The sequence below is a fragment of the Grus americana genome, chromosome 2, assembly GCF_028858705.1.
Source record: "Grus americana isolate bGruAme1 chromosome 2, bGruAme1.mat, whole genome shotgun sequence".
Taxonomy (NCBI): Eukaryota; Metazoa; Chordata; class Aves; order Gruiformes; family Gruidae; genus Grus; species Grus americana.
In genome coordinates, this window is record NC_072853.1 from 167,878,256 (window position 1) to 167,897,983 (window position 19,728).

Genomic DNA, 19,728 nt, shown 5'->3' on the forward strand with positions numbered 1-19,728 from the left:
TTAAATCACCTCACCTGTCTTCTAAAATGCCTCTGATCTGGGAAGTCTCAGCCAGTTATCCCTACACTGTGGCAATCCAAGAAAAGGACATGGACACAACGTTGACCTGAAGACAGCAGACAGAGGAGCCACTCAGCAGCCTCGCTTGAAGCCCGTACAACGCTACACCTTGTTTCCAGTTGTTGGTTCCGGCCATGACTCACTTCCAAAGAGCACTTGTTCAAAGGGTGCAAACGCTCTGCACTACGATCGAGGACACTCCTCAAGTCTTCGATAAATCGCCAGATTACTGTGGCTTTTTCCTCCTGCCCCCACTCCATCACTGACTTTTTGTCTCCAAAAGCCTGCACCGGACCTCATGAACACGGAGGGGACACCATCCCTTACCTGGTACATAAGCCCAAGAACCAGGATCCTTCTCAACACCACTGTTTTCCTGGAGATGAACCCATTTTATGGATAAGCACTGTAGCCGCATGCCCCGCAACCACTTTTTGCTTGAAAGGGCTCAAACTGGATATCAACAGATGACGATCGCTACTCGGACCTCACCAGCCTTCAGACTTTGAGTCAGCTGTCGTTAAGCCAGCAGAAAAATTAACACGTATTTCCAAATTACTAATGGAAATACTGGGTGCACAGGCCCCAAGAAGCAACACTTTTGTCGGATGATGATTCCTCGTTGACAGCTATCAGAGTATCGGTTACCCATTTCGGAGCTGTAATTTCTAACCCGCGTGTTGTGCAATACTAACCCTTCACTAAATCAAATTTACATGACAAAAATGACACTCCCTTTTCCTCACTCTTAGTTAAAAGAATTGCAAATCAGGCTTTTCATCATTCTGCTAGACACCAACAGCAGTCGAACTGGCTTCACCCAAGTTACCCCTCTTGCCTTTATTTTTCAATAGTGGTGTTTTATTAGCACTTTTCCGCTCCTTTGGAATTTATCCAGCATTCAGAAAAGATTTAAATCAAAATACAGCAGGCTAACAATCTCTTCAGCTGATTATTTTAGGATTCCTAGGTGCAAATTACCTACAACTGCTGATTTTAAGTGTTTTTGCTAGATGTCTAATATCCTCTCATCACCGTTGAACTGCAAAGCAGCTCATCATTCCTGTGTGACACAAGTGTGTCACTTACCTCCTTCCCAAATATCCTTTATAAACTGAAGCTTATATTTGTTTCCATCTCTTCTCTCCACCGCCTTTTAAAAAATTTCTTTCTGAAGAACCACTTCCCCCTCTAATCAGGTTTGGCCTTCACCCAAAATTACAACCACCGAATCACCATGTTTCGATATCTGCCCAAATCTTCCAAGTCCCGTTTCCATTCCTCCCCAGCTTCAGCAGAGCTGCTCTTTCGCATCCCCCCGGGCTTTAGCTGACCCCGCATGCCCATATTAAATGCAACCCAGCCCCAGCTAGCCATCCCTTGGCAACCCCTAAAAGTCAACAAAATGATCCGACAGCTTCTCCTCTTCCCGGGAACTAATACCGATTTATTTTCCTTGGGGATTGATCAGAACACTAAAGATCTCCTTATCTTTCATTTAAGGCTTAGAGGATGGTCACATTACCAGTCAAGTGCTTCTTTGGCACAAATAACTGTCTCTTTTTTGAGGAGTTAAAAAGAGGTCAGTGCTGGAACAGAGCAAGTTTGATCTCTTGAGCTTTTCTCTGCCAACCAAGCTGTAGCTGCTCCTTTTCCCACTTACTGGCTGCCGAGAGCCAGCCCCGGGGAGCCCACGCAAGGCAAAGCTCTAGCATTCAAATCAGCAAAAAGAGCGGCACGTCCAACAGCCCATCCTCGAATCTCTGACAATTCTGAAGCTCCCAGGTCATCTAGTCTGATTTTCTGCACAACAAGCGGACAGCTTCGGGTAACGAGCATTCATCGTCCTTTGGTGGCTACTCTCACCGTTTTCCTTGGTATTTCTTTGTACTGAAGCACACGTGGCGGTGAGGTCAGCTACGAGGTGAGGACAGAGTTACGGTGCCTTGGTCCGAGCATGGCACGTACCAGTACTTTTAGCTTGCCGCTTGGCCAAGATTTAAGCTTCTATGTCCTTGAAGTCTGGCAAGGCACCGCTGCGCACCCTGCTCCCACCTCCCTGCTCTTTTGAGACGTTTAATGCCAGAACGCAAAAACCTAAGTCACGAAATGTCACCGAGCAGCTAAAGGTTTCAATGAGCAATAAAGCATGTTTTAAAACCAATAGAGTTTCAATTCTCTAAGTAGCCAAAAAAGGATCTCATAGTAACATTTTACAGCAAAAACTTCTGAACATAAAAACGTCATTAAAGTATACTCAGCGCACGAGATCCACTGATATTTTTCAAAAGCTGTTTGGAAGCCATTTGCTCATAGCAACCCTTGCCGTAATTGTATAAAAACATGATTTTTAAGAGCCGGAGCTTCTGTGTCCCTGCTGCTTATTCCTTATTGAAGTCCTAATCCTGGTTCAGTCACAGCTGGTTACTATGGAAATGGTTAAATCAGAGCCCGAACAGTGTGACTTCCCGTAAGAAACAAACACAAGGAACAAAACTGCCTCTGAAAATTAAACACCTTGGTTTGCATCCATGCCTCCAAAAAATAACCCCACGTTGTCAAAAGGAAAGGTATTTTTAATACTATCTTTTTTTAATAATTGTGCTGTTCATATAGTAAACAAGCACAAATATTTCTTCTGTTCAAATAACCCAAAATGACTCCTACGTGGCTGTGGTTTGCTGGTTTAAATATACCGATTATCACAATTTCAGAACCTGCGTGTTTGCATTGCAAACACTGCTGTTAAACACCAAAGACCAGAGAACATTTCTGGCAGCAAGCTGCCCCCCCCCCCAGTGAAATTAGTGACACAAATATTTCCGTGAGATCAGAACTACAAACTTTTTGTTGAAGAAACTGCATCTGTGAAAACACATGAGTTTCAATTAGATGGAGAAAGTTGGAGGGGGAAGAAGTAGGCGTTTCTAAGCGGGAAGAACAAGACATTTCAAAGCCAGAACACTTTTTCAGGTGACAAAGAGCTAGAAAAGCCACGAATAAGCTTCTCCATCCCAATGCGGTGGAAACATCACTGATTCCTTTCCATGTAGGATGTTGTCAAAGCAAAATCTGAGCTACATGGAACAAGAGCACTGGGGGGAGCTGGCTCAACCCTTGGCACGTGTACTGTACCGCTTCCCTCTAACAGCTTTGCCCAACAGACTAACAAAAAACACCATTTCATGCCAAATTTCCTTGGAATCATCCATTTCGGACCAATTCTTACCATTCTTCTCTGGGCCCTGAATATGTTTTAAGATGATATTTCATTCTCCATTCTCTCTCCAGGATTTCTCACGACACTGATTCCATCAGGTCCTTGCAGTTCGCATCGGCACGAGATGCTGCTCCAACATCGTTCCCAATTTTGTTAACAATGGGAACGCATCGGTGTCACCAGCATTAAGTGGTTATTAGAGATGCTCTGCCACTGCCCTCAAATCTGGTGTGAACGATAAGTCTTCTCCCACTCCTCGTCCCAAGCATCTCCAGTAATCCTCCCTATTAGTGCAAAATATTAGCGCAAGGCTTTCCTTCACACAAATTCACAGCCCTGGTGCGAAGACACGGCATGCTGCTAAAAAACAGCGCTGCATCCCTTCAGTGGGAAGGAGCGGGGAGCCCCGTCATGCTGGCAGGGAAAGGCTCACGTGTTGAAGGAGAAAGGACGGAGCTGATGATTTGCAATAGCATCGAATAATTAACATTGGAGAGATAAAGTGGTGCTTTTTCTGAGGTCTGAGTGTAAAATCATTTCCCCAAAGGGAATCTGCACAACCAGAGCCACCACCTTAAATGGAACAAATGCCCATTAGGGACTACTTAATTCCTAGCCTGCAGAGACACCGGGGGATCATCCATCCTTGGAACGGCAGGGCAAATGCGTTCGAAGATGAGCAGCAAAGCATCACTCCCTAACACCCGCTAATACGAGCACCGGTATCAGCAATGGAAAGTTTTATGGCTGCGCGGACACATTTGAGGAGATAGAGGCAGTCCTTCTGGAAAAGTGGTGCTGGCAGCAGGCAGAGCAGACCGTTACAGCTTGTCCTACCAACAAAAAAACTTCTTTCTTTGAATTTAACAGGTTAATACGCTCACAAGAGTCATCCCATCCTCCAATAAAAGCTGTTGATTTGCCGGACACAACATTCAGGAATCAGCTGAATCTCTACCAAAAAAAGGGGGTTTTAACTCATTAATTAATTGTCTGTACCAGAGAAACAGTACGCTTGTTTTAACCCCCATCACATCTTCACATAATTCCTTTCTACAATCCAGGGGGAAAAAAAATTACTTTAAACCACCACCTGTTAGTCATATTCAAGCCAAGAAGCCGCCACTGCCTTTAGCAGATGGGAACAATGTTCCAGCTCTCTTCTTGTTCTCCTCCGGGGTGGGAGGGAAGAGAGGGGCAGGCTACTTTGCCTGGATTTTGGAGGCATTTCAGTGAGTTAATACGTCACCTTTGTTGCTGTTGGATAAAAGCAGAAACAAAAACAAATGCTACACACGGCCAGTTTGATTTCTCCAAGGAAGAAAGAAAAGAAAAAAAAAAAAAAAGAGAGAAAAATTACAGCCAGGTTTGTGTGTACACACCAAGGCCTTGTTGAAGGGTGAAAGGTTTGCTGTAGCCAAGAAGCTCCATGCACGAATCCTCCCAATCCCATATTTATATATAAAAATAAAAGTTAGATAAACTACCCAGTTTCACAAATGTAAATCACAGCTTCGCACGCGCTAATTAAGCGGTGCCACTTGAGCGCAAGACAAACCTAACTCTGCATTTTTGGAGCTGATGATTAACCTATTTTCTGGAGGTCTCTTTTTTCCTCTTCATAAATTAAACAAATAAGCTCGTTGAAAAGCAACGCCAGCCAGCCATGCAGCAACACCACCGCCGCTCCCCAGCCGTGGATTTTTCCTTTGCTTTTTCTTTTTTTTTTTTTTTTTTTTTTGCATTTAACTTTGTTCTCCCAGGCAGGAAGATGCTGGGGAAACTTGTTTACTGATGGAGATCACCAGGACCATCCCATCTTCGTTAGTATTATAAATTATTTGCTTGGAGGCTACGAGGGAACTAAACTTTAAAAGAAAATTCCTTATAACTAACAGCAACCTTATGCTCGTGTAGGGAAAGGATGGCCCAGCGACACACAGCCACTCATTCAGGCTTTTTATGACATCCGTTATTTCAGCAACGAGGTTTTAATTCCCCCATCCATGAAACCGAGACAGTTCAAAACCACCCGAGAGGGATGCTGTGAGGTTCAATGAACGCACAGGCTTGGCAAATCACTCAACAATTTCAGAGACCGTGCAACCCAGGTATTTACAGCCCAGCACCAAAGCAATTGGGCGTCGCAGGGAGACACGGCGTTAATAACTGCAGTTGCTCTCTTCTGTGATTCACACAAGGTCACGGCCACGGGGGACCCCTAAGACATGCACCAGACCCAGAACAAAATGCCTAATTGAAAAACAAAATAGCTCTTCGCAGAAATACGGACACAAAACCTCCTTTGAACCTTTCCTTCTCCAAACGCCGTGATCCTCCGCCGGGCTGCGGTGGGTGGCAGAAAGGCAGTGCCGAGCCACCTACGCCCACCGCAAAGCATCTGCTGAGCCTCAGCTAACGTTTCAGGATCGGGTTGAAAATTCAGTTGAGGGCCTCCAGTTTTTTGGTCAAGGAACAAGTATTTTCACTCAAACTTTGTACCTTTAGTTGATCGAACTGGGAAATAACCAAGGTCTCTGCCTGGTGCTGGGACCCCAAGTCCTGACCTGCTTCAGACTTGTTTTACAGCAGAACAGAGTAATATTCACTTTTGTAAAGAACCTGAAACATACAGAAGAAGGCAGAATAAAGTGCTCAAAAGCTGAGCTTTGCATTATTTTTTTTTTTTTTCCAAAAAGCACCAAACATGAGTGGTCCCCTATATCGGTGTGTCTCTATTTTTATTATTTTATTTAAGAGTCTGACAACTTTTTCTAAAAGTTTAGTTGTTCATTCAGATGCCACGTGAGATGCTGAAACACTTGCAGGACAATAGCAGCACACCAACAACTCAGACGACGGACCCAGCAGCGAATACGGCCCCAAGCAAACAGCATGGAAATTTAGCATAATTATCCGACATGGAAAATGGGCAAAACAAAGTAGACAGCTAACAGGAGAGAACATTAAGGGCTCTTCAACAAGAGGTCAGCGAGAACCTTGGCTACTTGTTTCCTTGGAAAAATGCCCAGAGAGAGACTGAATTCCCCAGTGCCGCAGGGGGAAATGCTGCAGGTACCTCCAGGGAAGAGCATCGTGGTCTGGACGCTCACACGGCAATGTCCCCATCGGGAAGAGAAGCGGCGGTGCCTCACCATATGGAGCAGGATGAGCTCGGATGTATCCACAAGGATGCACACCACAGCTCCAAGAAGCATGTTTTCCCGTAGTCGGGTCTAAATTTTACCTCTCTGCAACAGGTCTAAGGCAGGAAGGAGAAGAATGTTGGGTTTTTGTGGAGGGAAAAACAAGCCCCACATGTTCCCTCAAAAAAAGGCAAAATGCAGATTTGCTGGCCTTGTCTTCAAATTCCTCGCACGGCCACAACCAACCAGAAATCAGATGGGAAAGGAGAAAGGTTCCTCTTCCACCTGCATTGAAGTGTGAGACTGCAGGAGGGAACGAGCACACAGGGATTCCCAAAACCAAGCGCAGCCCAATTAACACCCAAATGGTGCGGAACAAAATATTTTACCCATCCATCTGCTCTACAACTGTGCTGAGTAATCCTGACCGCACGCCACGCGATGCATTTTGCCAACGAGGTCAATTATGTCATTCTCCCACCGCCGTCTTACGGAGAGGCGAGAGATAGAGATTGAAAAGCTTTTGTGCCACTGTTACTAATTGCTGCTGGTTTCAGGACGGGAGGGATTCCCTCAGTTTCCAGCAACTCTGCAGGTCCCTGCCTGACTCATCGCAGATCATCGGCCTCCGTGCTGCGCTTTTTCCATCTGCAACCGATGGCAAGACTGGTCGTCCCTCGAAAGCTGGGGGTTCGGAGCCGTGCCAGGGCAATGCAGGTGGGCGCACTGAAGAAAAGCAAGTTTGGGGAAGTCCAGCATCTCCCAAGGATGAACAGGAGCACCACACCGCAGAGGGAGCTTGCTGGAAAATTTAAATTCATTAAATCAATCAGCCCAGATGCCTCTGCGCCAGCTCCATGTGTTGTTACTCAAAATAATCCCATCACACTCCATTATTTATACCTGGGCACTGGCTGTCACGGGCTTAAAAATAAATATATCTCGCCTAGCTTCCCAGTTTGTCAGCCCCAGCTCAGCAAGAAGCCTCCTTCCAGGCTGGCCCCGCTGGCACTGCCATCCTGCAGCCTGTCCCCTGTCCCATCCAAGGTGGCCGTGTCGGAGCCCCCCTGCATCCCCATCCTCCATCCATCCCCGCCAGCCGCACCTTCCCATCGCCGGTGCTCACCTCGCCCTGCGGGAAACCACTTGAAGGACTTCGCCCTCCCACAAAAATTAAACCAAACAAAAGGAAAAAAAAAAATCATAAAAATAAAAGACGGTTAGCTTCCTGAACTGGTTCACGTTGGGGTCAAACACACCAGCACAGGCAGGATGCGGCCGCAGTAGGATCCGCTCAGACAGGTGTAAAAGGTTGTTCAACTCCAGCCTACAGCCACCGTTTCACAGATGCACAAAAGCCAGTGCTGAAACAAAGGTCCGGCCATCCTCCTCCTCACCCCTCCTGCTCGCAAGGTCTCCCCGTGAACCAGATCCAGGAATGGAAGCAGTCAGAAACCGAGCGTTTCCTTTTTCCTGCTGGGTTAGTTGTAACATGACTGGGTTTGTTTTAACCTCAGCTCACCGGAGGGAGGGCAGAGAGAGCAGCAAAAGCAGGAGCACTTTCTTCCCCAGTAGAAGACGTTGGCTTACGTGTGCATGGCAGCATCTTGGGAACTACAGCCGAAGCAAACTACTCGTATTTATTTGGCTCCCTTGCATAAAACCTGTCAAACGGTGCATGGAGGAGACAGCTGTGACTGTCACTGTTTCCAGTGATTATAGCTGTGAGCAAGCAGACGTGAATTTGAGTCTTGACTACAACCACCAACTTTGTTTCCCTCAAGGATGTGCAAAGGGACCCACCTTCCTACAAAAGCAGGCGTAGCTCCTGATTTCACAGGACCGCCGCCAGCGATGCACAGACGAAACACTATTCACCTGCAAGCTTTCACTTCCCACCTTCTGTGTTGTGTACAGCGCTGTTTTAAGTAATTAATATTGGCGCTCCTCTACTCCCAGACCTTATTTCCCAGCCTTTCCTAACCACACAGTCACAAAAGGTTTCCAGAGTTTAAGAACAAACAAACAAAAAAAAAAACCCACCACCAAAAAACCACAAACTGTATTTCACACTGGCCGCAAGACAAACAAAATGAGTGCTCAAGAATATATTGCTTTTCAGGTTTGACTATCAACAGTTTTCCTTGCGGATACCAATCCAGCAACACAACACCGGAGCCTGCCCGGCCAAGGACCTCGCTGCAGGCACCAAGAAACACCCGAGATCTCCAGCAAACTCCTGATCCGAATTTAATGCTCAAACCCCCTTGACCCCATCACCCCAGGGATGCCCCAGGCCTGGGGTACACCAACACAGTTCTGGAGAACTCTCTTGTCTCAAAGTCAACAACCTTCGTGGGGTCGCATTGCAGAGAAGCGCCTCGAGGAACATTTCCCAAGGTTAGAGGACCAACCCGCTCCTGGCCGCCCACTGCGCGTGTATTTCTGCGTCGCTGGTGGAAGCACAATCATTTTGTCTGCAGGCTGCCATCTCCAGCTATTTGAGCACTGCTGCGATAGTTTATTACTTTACTAATAAAGCCTGAATAGCAATGAAGCCTTTGTAGCCCTAAGTGTGCGTTTTATTCTCGCTGTAATAACTTTACTATGCTCTGTTTCCACAGCAACTGTTTTCTCAGCCGTTTGGTACTTTGCTTTCAGGAACGCAAGGCTGCTTTGCTCCACCAAAATAAAAACCAAGCAGAAAAAAGAAAACTGAGGACAGCAGCAAGCCAAGCTGCCGGACCACACACCAGTCTTCAGCCAGAGAGATGCTTCGGTCTGGGTCCACCGGCATTTGCAGATCGACCAACTCTTCGGGACAGCCAGGGAAACAGACAGAAAGGCTCCTCATCGGCAACGTTGGCAGGAAAACACGGTGCAGAGCTACGCTGCAAAGGAAACGAGCAGCGCCGTGACCTTCCTCCCCCTCCGACCTCTCTTGCCAGCTCGGGCAGGCGTGGAGGAGCAGGGAAGCGATCCGGCTGCAAAGCGAAAGCAACGTTAAACAAAAGGTTGGGCTGCGGCCAAAGCAATGTTTTCCGACGTGATGCACGACACGGCCAAAGCCAAAGCTTTAGTGTCGGTGCAGGGATGCAGAGCGAAGGAGCAGGTGGGAGACCCTTCCTCCGCGCATAAACACATCCTAAAGGTCGGACAGCCTCGCAGAGAAGGCTCCTGCTTTTTTTTTTTTTTTGCCTCGTTCAAGGCTTTTTGGCCAAGAGTACAGGAGAAACAGCTACGTGGCTATTACGCTCGTTAGGTTGTTGCATTATGAAGGCTGGGTGCGGAGAAAGGCATCTCCCCTGCTCAGGTGAGCCCACACGTCGGCACAGCAGCCGAGCAGGGGCTGAGCCGTGCCGCTCCGGCATCTCCTCCACGATCATCTCCACCTCAGTTTTGCTGACGGACGCTTTCGCAAAACAAGCAGCATCCCCTTGAGCCGCCAGATATTGTGTTTTAAAAGGAGAGGAACACCCAGGTCTTTTACTGGGAAATTACTTTGTAGTGGATCCTGTTATTGAGCTACAGCAATCAAACGCTGTCGCAGAATTTCATAGCAGCAAAGCCAAGCGCAAAAGGAAAAAGAAAGCCTGTGCATCCAGAACGTGCCTGCACAACACAGGCTGTCTGGGATTGTAAATGCTAAATACTACTTTCACAGCAAGGACCTTTTTCCACACAACCGTTCCTCCCTAAGTTACGGAAAAAGTGCTGCACCACCCACCTTACAAGTGAAGAAAGCGAGGGAAGGCTGCGAGGAAGGAGAAGGTGGAATCCAAATGCAGGAACTCACATATATATATATGCGCACTTATAATATACGGGCAATACTGAAATACATGCCTAGAACAAGCGTTTCCGCAGAAGCCAACAGCACAACCATCTGCTCTACTCCCTTGGAAATTCAAACACGACAGACAAAGGATGCTTATTAAGCCGCCTTATACTTTGTCGTGCCGGTTCCACGGTATTTCAAAGCAGAGATCACATTATTGGTTTTATTTATTATTCTCTCGTATTATATTATTAGATACAGCTAAACATTTTTGGAGAGCTCTCCTTAAGCTGAGCAAGCAGAAACAAGGCATCCACTTTTTGCCCCTTTTTTTTGCCACCAACGCTCACCTCGGCGCAAAATCCCCAGCGGTCCCAAGCAACCTGGATTTTTACAGCACAGGCAAGGACATAACCCAGGGCCAAACACCAGTTTCTCCACGGACCCGGGGCATTCCTGTTGTTTACCTCCGTGCCTCGTTTCGCACAAAGCCGTGGGGATAACCTGAAGCTGCTACGTTTTCAGCACAAAGCCACCCGCATCCCAAGAGACGCAGGAAGGATGGTAAAATTAAAGGAGGAGAAGAGCGGCGTGTCATAAGAGCTGCACAACCTCAAACAATCTGCGTTAGCTGCAAGAAATCTGGGTATTTACAGAATAATTTTCTTATTTCACCTTGTCCCTAACTTTTGGGAAACTCCCTCCGGCCTCGGATGCTTCACATCATCTTCACCACCAGCCCAGATTACACCTTCAAGGTGCTTCACCGCCCTTCACCGCCTCCCATCGCGCTACGAAAGGCCACTTAGTTTTTGCTTCTTAACAATGTCCTTTGTAGCCGTCCTAAATCCACTCAGGAATGCGTTTGCTGCTTAGATCAGCTTTGGATCCCCATTTCCGCACCACGTTTGCAGCTTAAGGAGTGCGTCTGAAAGTTCACACACACGCTGCTTTTCCCTGTCGGCATCTGTATTTCAAATTACTTTCTTCCAGATGAAAATACATTACCCTTGAAACGTTCGTGCTTTACACTAGACGATCTGAGGAGCGGGATGATTTGCATTTGCTGTATTTATGGAACTAAGGGCACCGGGAAAATAAATGTCGAGCCCTAGTTTAAAAAAAAAAAAAAAAAAGATGCTGTGAGTTGTCAAAGGAAATAGAACCAAATCTGAATAAAGGAAAAGCTTTTAAAAGCTTCAAAAATAGAATCTGAAAGGGAATCAAACACTTACATGGGAGGAAAAGCTTCAAACTGACCTTTAACTACATTACTCTTGTTCAACAAACACCTTCTTGAATTTAACCACAATTTAGAAAGCCGAAGAGCTCAGGACCGTGCTGATCCCAGTAATAACCATCATGCATTTCCTTCAGGAAGAGATGTCAAGCGAAATTCCTACAGGAATTGCTGTAGGTTGAGGCCTGCTTTCCTATGGATTTGACTCCTGGGTATGTTCTCCAAGGTTTAATAAAGCAGGAGCTCCAATCAAAACATTTTCCACAGTTAAACTTCACAACAAATCTCCTAAATCGGTTCCCTGATAGCAGGTGACAGCTGAGCTCACACTGAATCTTTCAGTAGGGCGGTAAAAATAATTAAAAAAAAAAAAAGTCTCCTCCTATATCCAGCCTCTTTTCCTGAAGCTTTGTAGGGGCCTCGTAGCCGCAGAGTGCCCACTCTCCATCACTCCAGCATGAAACAGGTCAACAAGGCCAGCAGCTAAGGAGGAGAGACACAATCCCACCAGCCTCACCTCCTTGGGAAAACAGGGGTTCTTTGTTAAAAAAATAAAAACCTACCCGCAACAGGTAATTTAAATAACCTAAAGAACAAGTAGTTATAGAGACAAGTTTATCCATTTGAAGGCTAAATGAGATTTCCCCGACAAAGAGCTTACACACCGTCCGTATCTCCTGTCGCTTCCGCAACTCATCCCTCTGGCTCTGCGTTACCCTTTGGAGCTCCTACTCGTTCGGCACGAGCGCGCTATCAGCGACAGATGAAAAGAAGCTTCGTGTCAGTTGTTATTTCCATTGAGCCCATTCAAAAGCTCCAGCAAAAAAGCAACCCAGACGGCACAGCTGGGACTACCGAGCGGGAGATTAAAGGAGCCAAGGGTTTAGCACTGTCTAGTTTTGGGTTGAAAAGGAGCGGTTAATCTTTTTTTATGGGTGCAGATGAAAAGAGAAAAATTATGTAAAAACCCTCTGTCCATTACCATGGCGATGCAAAAGTAAGTCAAGATTAATGAGCATCAGGAAAATCAGATCTCAAACTTTCCACTAGTTTCTCCTAGGGAAGTTAACCCTCTGTTTACAAGATCTGTGTGGGGCTCCCGACGGGGTTTATGAAACTGTGGTTCAAACTAAAAAAAAAAAAAAAAAAAAAAAAAAAAAGAGGGGAAAACATCCAAAAAGATTTTGCCTCCGAGTACCAGCTTCCGCTGACAAGGTCTGACAAGGCAGCAACGGTTCCTGCTGCGAACGGCACAAAGCAACGTGAAAAAGAGGGTCTGAGTCAAGCTGGCTCTGCCTAAAGCATCTTCTTGTGCCAGCCTTGCCCGAAGGAACAGCAGCTCAACCATCCCGGGAGATGTCCTGACAGTTCAGAAGTACGTGCGGTGGATGAAGGACAGGGAGGTCCCAGCTGTGTCGGAGAGGAAAGGATGTCACGGCTCAAACGGGACTAGCGCTGAGGCCTTCTGGTCCTTACCATGCCCGCACCGCACCACAAGCTTCTCGCCCTTCCATTTGGTCAGTCCGATTTGCTTTACGCCTCCTTGTCACCCATCCTTCCTGAACCGCCGAGCCCCTGAGAGGACACAGCAGCTCATCCAAGAGCCAAACGGAAGGGAAAAGGATTGCTACAGAGCTGCTCCATTGGATGAGGCCAACGCTGCCGGCTGCCCTTCCATCTCCAACCCACTGCCATCCAAATCCTCCCCGCACGCAGTAAACTGTGCTGCCTCTTCGTCTTTACAGGGGCCACAAGCTGCATTTTTAGAAACAGTGGAGGTAGGGGAAAAAAAAAATCACCCTGAAACCCTAGAAACTGAGAAGGAAAGGGCAGAGGTGGATCCAAAGCTCCTGTGAACACTTCAGCTGCATTCAGCGTATGACAGCCTGACCCAGCGCGCCTTAAACCTCTCTGCTCGCAGTCTCACAAAGCCGAATTCGGGATGTTTCCTCTGAAAACCCTCCTCTCCCGTCCTCCAAATTAACCCAGCAGCGACGTGCCACAGCCCCGTCACGCCACCGGCAGCCATCGAGTATTTCCTCTCATTTCAATAGCGGCCGCACACAAGATTATTTCAGCAGCTGGATCAAAGGAGCAGACCCAGGTTACGAGCAGCGCCTGAGACGACAGTTCCTCTACTCGGATATCTATTGCTAAAAATAAGTAGCTGTGGGAAAAGTACTTAGCTCCTTGCAAGAAAGATAACGTACATACTTCTTTATTTCACCACTACTTTGCTTCTCTGGTGCTATCCAGAGGAAAGGCCTATCAAATCCTTTACTAAATATACGTACACGTATTTTTAACTGAAAAAAGCCAAAAGCTTTTGTGGATGACACACAAAACCAACTAAAAGGCCTGTGACCTTCCCCCCCACCACCTTTTTTTTTTTTTTTTTTTTTTAACAAGCACACTTCTTATCACGGATGGATCCCCAAATCAGCTTTGCTTTTGCAGAGACCTCACTATTTTTTAAGATGCAAGCTCCGATTTACAAGGTGCTTCCAGATGCGTGGCAGGACATGCCTGCTGGAAGAACTACCATTACGTGGTCGTTTTAATGGGGTTCAAAGCGAGGTAAACTTCGGTGCACGCCGCTCCCGAGCACAGCTTTCGTCTTACTCCAAACCGGGCAGATGCAAATGCATTAGAGAACCGGTTTCAAGGGCAACCTGCAGACAAGCATTTCATAAATACAAGTAACTACAGTTAATTATCAACTTGCTCAGCAGAAAGCTGTGGTTATGGAAATGCAGATTTTAGTATATTAAGGAGAAGACTCGAAATAAAATTCAAGTTTTCGGATAGGCAGGGACGACAGCTGCCCTTATACCCGCCAGCAGTGATCAACAGAGCTATCTCACGACTTCTTATCTAGGACGAGGACTTGCCTTCTGCTCCACACACCATTTTGGACTGACCCCTCCATTAAGCAAAGCCCCCCAAAGGCTTCAATCCGATCTATAGCACGGCGCTTTTATAGTCAAGACGGCGAAGGGCTTTCACCACACTGTTGCACCCCTATTTTAACCTGGAAAATTGCAAAGCGCTAGTGAAACTCAGCCCGTGAGGTCTCCATCCTGAAAACACCCGTAGTTTTGCATATCTCACTGCTGGCCAAACTGCTCCGGCTTGCTCCGGCGAGGGCTTGCAGGACCTCGGTGTGTGCAAACACGGAGTCACCTCCAGCCAGGCAGCGTTAAACAGATTCAGGAGACCTTTCCCTCCTATTTTGCTTCAAAAATGTACAGGTAGGGAATAGGAACAGTTAAACTAAAGACGCTAAATACAGTAGTGTTAAGCTCAAGCTTAAATGGAGCAAAAGTTTTTCTTCAGATAAAAAAAAAAGTCTTCCTGAGAAACACAAACAGAACGATTTAATCTGATTTTCAGCCATTTGGAAAGAAAAAAAAAAAACAACCAAGTAGCAGATAATCAGGGCTTTATCGCACAATACTGCAAGGATGAAGCCTCAGCACCATCATTAGCGTCAACACAACGAGCATTACGGACCAGTTCAACGCTCAGACAGCTTTTACCGCCCGTACTTGGTCATTTAAAAAATAAAAGTCATACAAAGAATCCCATTTCTTCAGCCCTTAACCCCACAAACGCCTTCCTTTAAGAGAGGTCTTGCAACAGACGGTACAGTATTGCTTTCCCCAACTGCAGGACCTCGGGAGCTGGAACTATTTGCTACTTAAAACAAAACAAAAATAAAAAAATTTAAAAAATAAAAACAATCTTCAACTTGAAAAGACCTACGTCACCGCATGACCTTTTGCAAGGCTCCCTGCAAAAAGCTTGGTGGGGTTTTCCTGTTAATTGAAGGTGGCAGTGAAAACACGAGCCGAGCGCCGGTTATATAAGCGACCAGCTTAAAAAGTCGTCAGAAAGACTTCATGAAAACGTGGTAAACTGGCAGAAAATGTGCACAGCCCCGCTAAGGACCACGGTACTTCCTTCTGCGTTTCCTCTCCTCCGGCACAGCAGCAAACTTACCTTCCAGGTCACTCCCACCGCTTTTTCGCTTGACTCTACAATGATTTCTGGAGAACAGGATACTGCGGGGCGGGGGGTTCAGATTCTCTTTGGTTTGTGATTTTTTGGGGGAGTATAAACCGGGGAAAGATGATCTTTCCATTTGCTGGACTCACAAAAACAGTAACAACGCCCGTACAAAGCAAAAAAAGGCTCTGCTACCCACCCTGGCTGAACCTGCACGGATCAGACGTCCCAAGGAAATAAAAACGGTCTCCGGTTGCTCAGAAGCACCAAGCGAAGTCTTTGGGGGTCAGACTAAAAGATGGGGTTCAGGTGTTTACAGCTACACGCTGGCAATTCAAAGCAGCCCTTTAGCTCTCCGGCCAGGACAGAGCAGGCTGAGCAGCAGCCCTCAGGGCTTGTAAGTTTAGTAAGTAACTGCTGCAAGATATTTTGATTTGATTTTTTTAAGGGGAGAGAAAAAAAAAAAAAAAGAGAGGAAAGCTTGCAAACCAAGATTACAGTTACCCAATTCCAAACTATATTTTTTTGTCAGAACAGGAAGCAATATTCGATATGTCAGAGTCCACAATTGGATTGCTTTCTGCCCAAAGACAATTTTATTTCAATTTAGGAGGGAAATGGCCTCTCTGGTATCGTACCTGACGCTGGACATTGCAAACTCTGCCTATGCCAAGGCCATACACTGAGGTTGGGAATCCAACACCAGCTCACGTGTTATTTTAAGCATATTTGTATGAGTGAGTGGTGACTGGCATTTCTCAAAAAAGAAATTACGCCCAGAACTCAAAGGCACTTTGGATTGAGTAAAAACCCCATTTGCTGTCAATCAATAAAAGGCGATGCGACAGGTCTGGTAAGCGCAGCAGAAAGCACAAGATCATCCACTGAGTTTTTGTGTGCCTGGGTATTACCTCACTTGTTTCCTCACCGACTGGAAAAAGACGAGCATCACTTTCCCGCAAAAATCAAGCGCACGGTGCAATTTGCGGAGAAGCCCTGAACAGAAGGAAGGTCCTTGTCAGATCTTAAGTACCCGTTCCCTAAAGGTGCAGAAACGCGGCAGAAAGCACAGCACCTTCTCTCCCGCAAACCCCAGCAACGTCTTTTCGCAGCAGCAGGCGAGGATCAGCGGGTCCCCTTTCCTCCTCTACCCCCTCCCGCACCCTCTGCCAGGGTTTGGGCTGTTGCAAGCACCGCAAAAAAACTTGGGAAAGACTTAACTAGTTAGGTGACAGTGTTTGCAGGTGAGATCACTCACAAGGAAATCCAACAGCGGCTGGCAGAAGAGTTGTAAAATCACGCTTAACCGAGCAATGAGACAACAGGTGAAATGCAGAGCCTGGCGTAAAGCAACGCACACGGAGAGGGGGGAACAATTCCGGCTACGCACGCACAGGGAACGGGCTCCTGATGAGCTCTGCTGCTGGGAAAAGGTCTCGGATGAGACTGATAGGACTGGAAAAGGTAGACAAGCTTTGATGGCTGAAGACAGGCTCACGTGGCCAAAGTGAGAATAAAGGGGGAAAAATAAGCCCCAGGAAGTCGTGTGCTGTAAGCCCACGAGTGCCCCACATCCTGAGCCAGGCACGCAGTCCCGGATCCCCTCTCGGCACATCCCAGCACCCAGGGAGGTACCGGGGAAAGCCGCTGAGATGATTCACAGAGATATTTGTACACCAGGAAGGGCTTCACAGACCACAGCTTGAATCCGGAAGAGACACCAAGTGTGTTCTAAAATCACACACACCAACAGAGAACAGTTATTTTGTGTTTCTCACAAGGGCTGTGTGAGGCAGCACCCGAGGCAACTTTCATGTAACGGGTTTAAAACCAAAGGAAGTAGTTTCATCATTAAACGGTGGAACTCTGAAGAGGCTGCAAAAGCCAAAAGTAAAAATGGATTTAGAAAAGCTTGGACAAACTCACCAGGACAGGTCTACCAGGAGTCGTCATGAGCATTACCCTCGTGAGATACTACTCGTGGAAAAGAAGTAAGGACAGCTTGAGTCCTCACAGGGACTGAGACAGACAATTTCACCCCAAAATTTAAAAAAACGCAGCAATAAAACAGAGAACACCACCACCCCACATGCTACGCCTTCCACAACCACTCTGTCTTGCTCCCTCTAAATTTACCAGTCGGGGCAGAAAAGAAAGGAAGGGGCTTTTCTTTCAGAATGAGCTTTTCTTCTCAGTAAGGCTGGGCATGGGGCTGTATCCCACCTTCCCCTTCTGGAAAGCTCAGCTCTCCGATAATAACGAGCGTCTCAAGGCAAGAGACACAGCAGAAGGCGCTCGGCCTGCCCACCAAAGTCACGACTCTCGTTAACAACCCCGAGGGAAGGTCCCTCAGTCCCTTCTTCCCACGTTACTGAACCGTACTAACCTGGATCAACAAATTCAGAATGACATGGCAGAAGGGGAGCAGAGCTAGCACCGCCTTACTAGCCCAAAAGAGGAGAATGAAGCAATGCCAGGACGTGCCAAGACACGCTGGAGCGCAGCTGCGTTCCTCAGTAGGCGCTGCCGAGGTATTAATTGCCAAGTTTCTCAAGTTTACTCCATCTTTCTTTCACCCCCAATTTATAAAAAAAAAAAAAAAAATCTCTATTTTAATACTCTGAGCTCAGTATTTGCGGAGACAACTAAGCCAGCCAGGTGAAATAACTGGAGTTTTTCGGGTGAGGATTCAACCCATCACAAAACTTTTCAGATAAACTCCTTAAGAACCAACCCCGGATGTTTTGCCACCAGCAGCACCTTGTACAACGCAAGATTTACAATAACCACTGTGAACTCCTCCGAGGCTGAGCACCATCCGCAGCACACACATCCGAGAAGCAAATCCCAATTTACAGACCCGCTCGGCCCTGGCTTTGGTCAGGCAACACGACCAGTTCCTCGGTCTCCTCGAGCCTGCACTAAAGGCAATCAGGTCTCGACGTCTCTATGGAAGAGAAGTTTAAGGCCCAAAAAGCGCCAGAAAAATGTAACATGTTATTAATTAACTCCGGGGTGAATCTCTGTTTTCATCCTCGCTACCAAACCCAGCTTGAGGCCTGGATTTCAGATGCGATGCGAACACAGCGAACTGGGGAGGTAACGGGGGAAAATCACGGGGTTTAATCGCACGAGGGGGGGTGTTCAGCAGAACCAGGGGCGGCACGGCACGGCAAAGGCAGAACAGAAAAGCAAGAGGAGCCCAGGGCCAGACGGACCACGGGGTCTAACGGAGCCGACACAGACCCCACACACAGGACCAGAGAGACCCAGTACCGTCACTGGGCCATCACCCAAACCTCCTGCGCCTGCACCCCCTTACCCTGCATCCCCCTCCCCACAGTGGGAAACCCCCTCTGCCCCCCGCTCCTCGCTGCCTTCCCTCTCTCCCACCCCACAGACCCTCCCCACCACTTCCCCACCCCTCCTGCCCCCCCAATGCCAGACACCAGCCAGCCTTCCCCTTGCCCCCACTGACCCCCCCAGTGCCCCAAACCCTGGACCCCCAGGATCCCCCCAGCCTCTCTGGGGTGTCTGGGCCTCACTACCCACCCGCTGTTCCTCGTCCCCCTACCCCACAGCCCCCACCCCACTACTCCCCCAGGCCCACCCCAACCTCTCCACAGCCCCCCAACATCCCCAACCCCGCTGCTCCCCAATATCTCCTACGCCTGTAACCCCTCCTCCTGCCCCCCTGCCCCCCCACACCCCAACAACTGCAGGCCCACTCCAGGCCCTCTGCCCCCCCCACATCCCCAAGCCCACCCCAGAGCCTCTGACCCACCCCCCCAACATCCCCAGGCCCACCCCAGACCCTCTCCCCCTCCCCAAAACCCCAAGCCCACCTCAAACCCTCCGCCCCCCCACATTCCCAGGCTCACTCCAGGCCCTCTGTGACCCCCCCACCATCTTCAGGCCCACCTCAGACCCTCTGTCCCGCTCCCCACCCAGGCCCACTCCAGACCCTCATACCCCTCAACCGCCCACCCCAAACACCTCACACCGCCGACCTGAAGCGTGCGCTGCCGCAGGGCCCTCAGCCTCTCCCGCCGCCGCCGCGCCTCCTCCTCCAGCCTCCCCAAAGCCGGGCCCGCCGCCGCCTCCTCCGTCTCCACACCACCACCGGGCGCCGCCATCTTCCTCCCTCTCCCCACACTCCGTACAACCCCCAGCGCGCATGCGGAACAGGTGCAACCCACCGAGCGCCGAGCGAATCGATAAGCAAACCGCGGTGGCGGGGGGGGGGAAGACGCAAACCCGGGATGGGGGGGGGGGG

The 19,728-nt window shown here is 48.2% G+C and overlaps 1 protein-coding gene across 1 annotated transcript in view; it reads right to left on the bottom strand.

Moving 5' to 3' along the window:
• The window catches only part of CCDC12 (coiled-coil domain containing 12), a 40,246-nt gene extending 20,648 nt beyond the window's left edge, over positions 1-19,598 (bottom strand). Inside the window, exon 1 of the mRNA XM_054816816.1 lies at positions 19,463-19,598. Within this exon, the coding sequence (XP_054672791.1) occupies positions 19,463-19,588 (126 nt within the window). The 5' untranslated portion in view covers positions 19,589-19,598. The remainder of the gene's footprint in view (positions 1-19,462) is intronic.
• Positions 19,599-19,728: the final 130 nt, after the last annotated feature.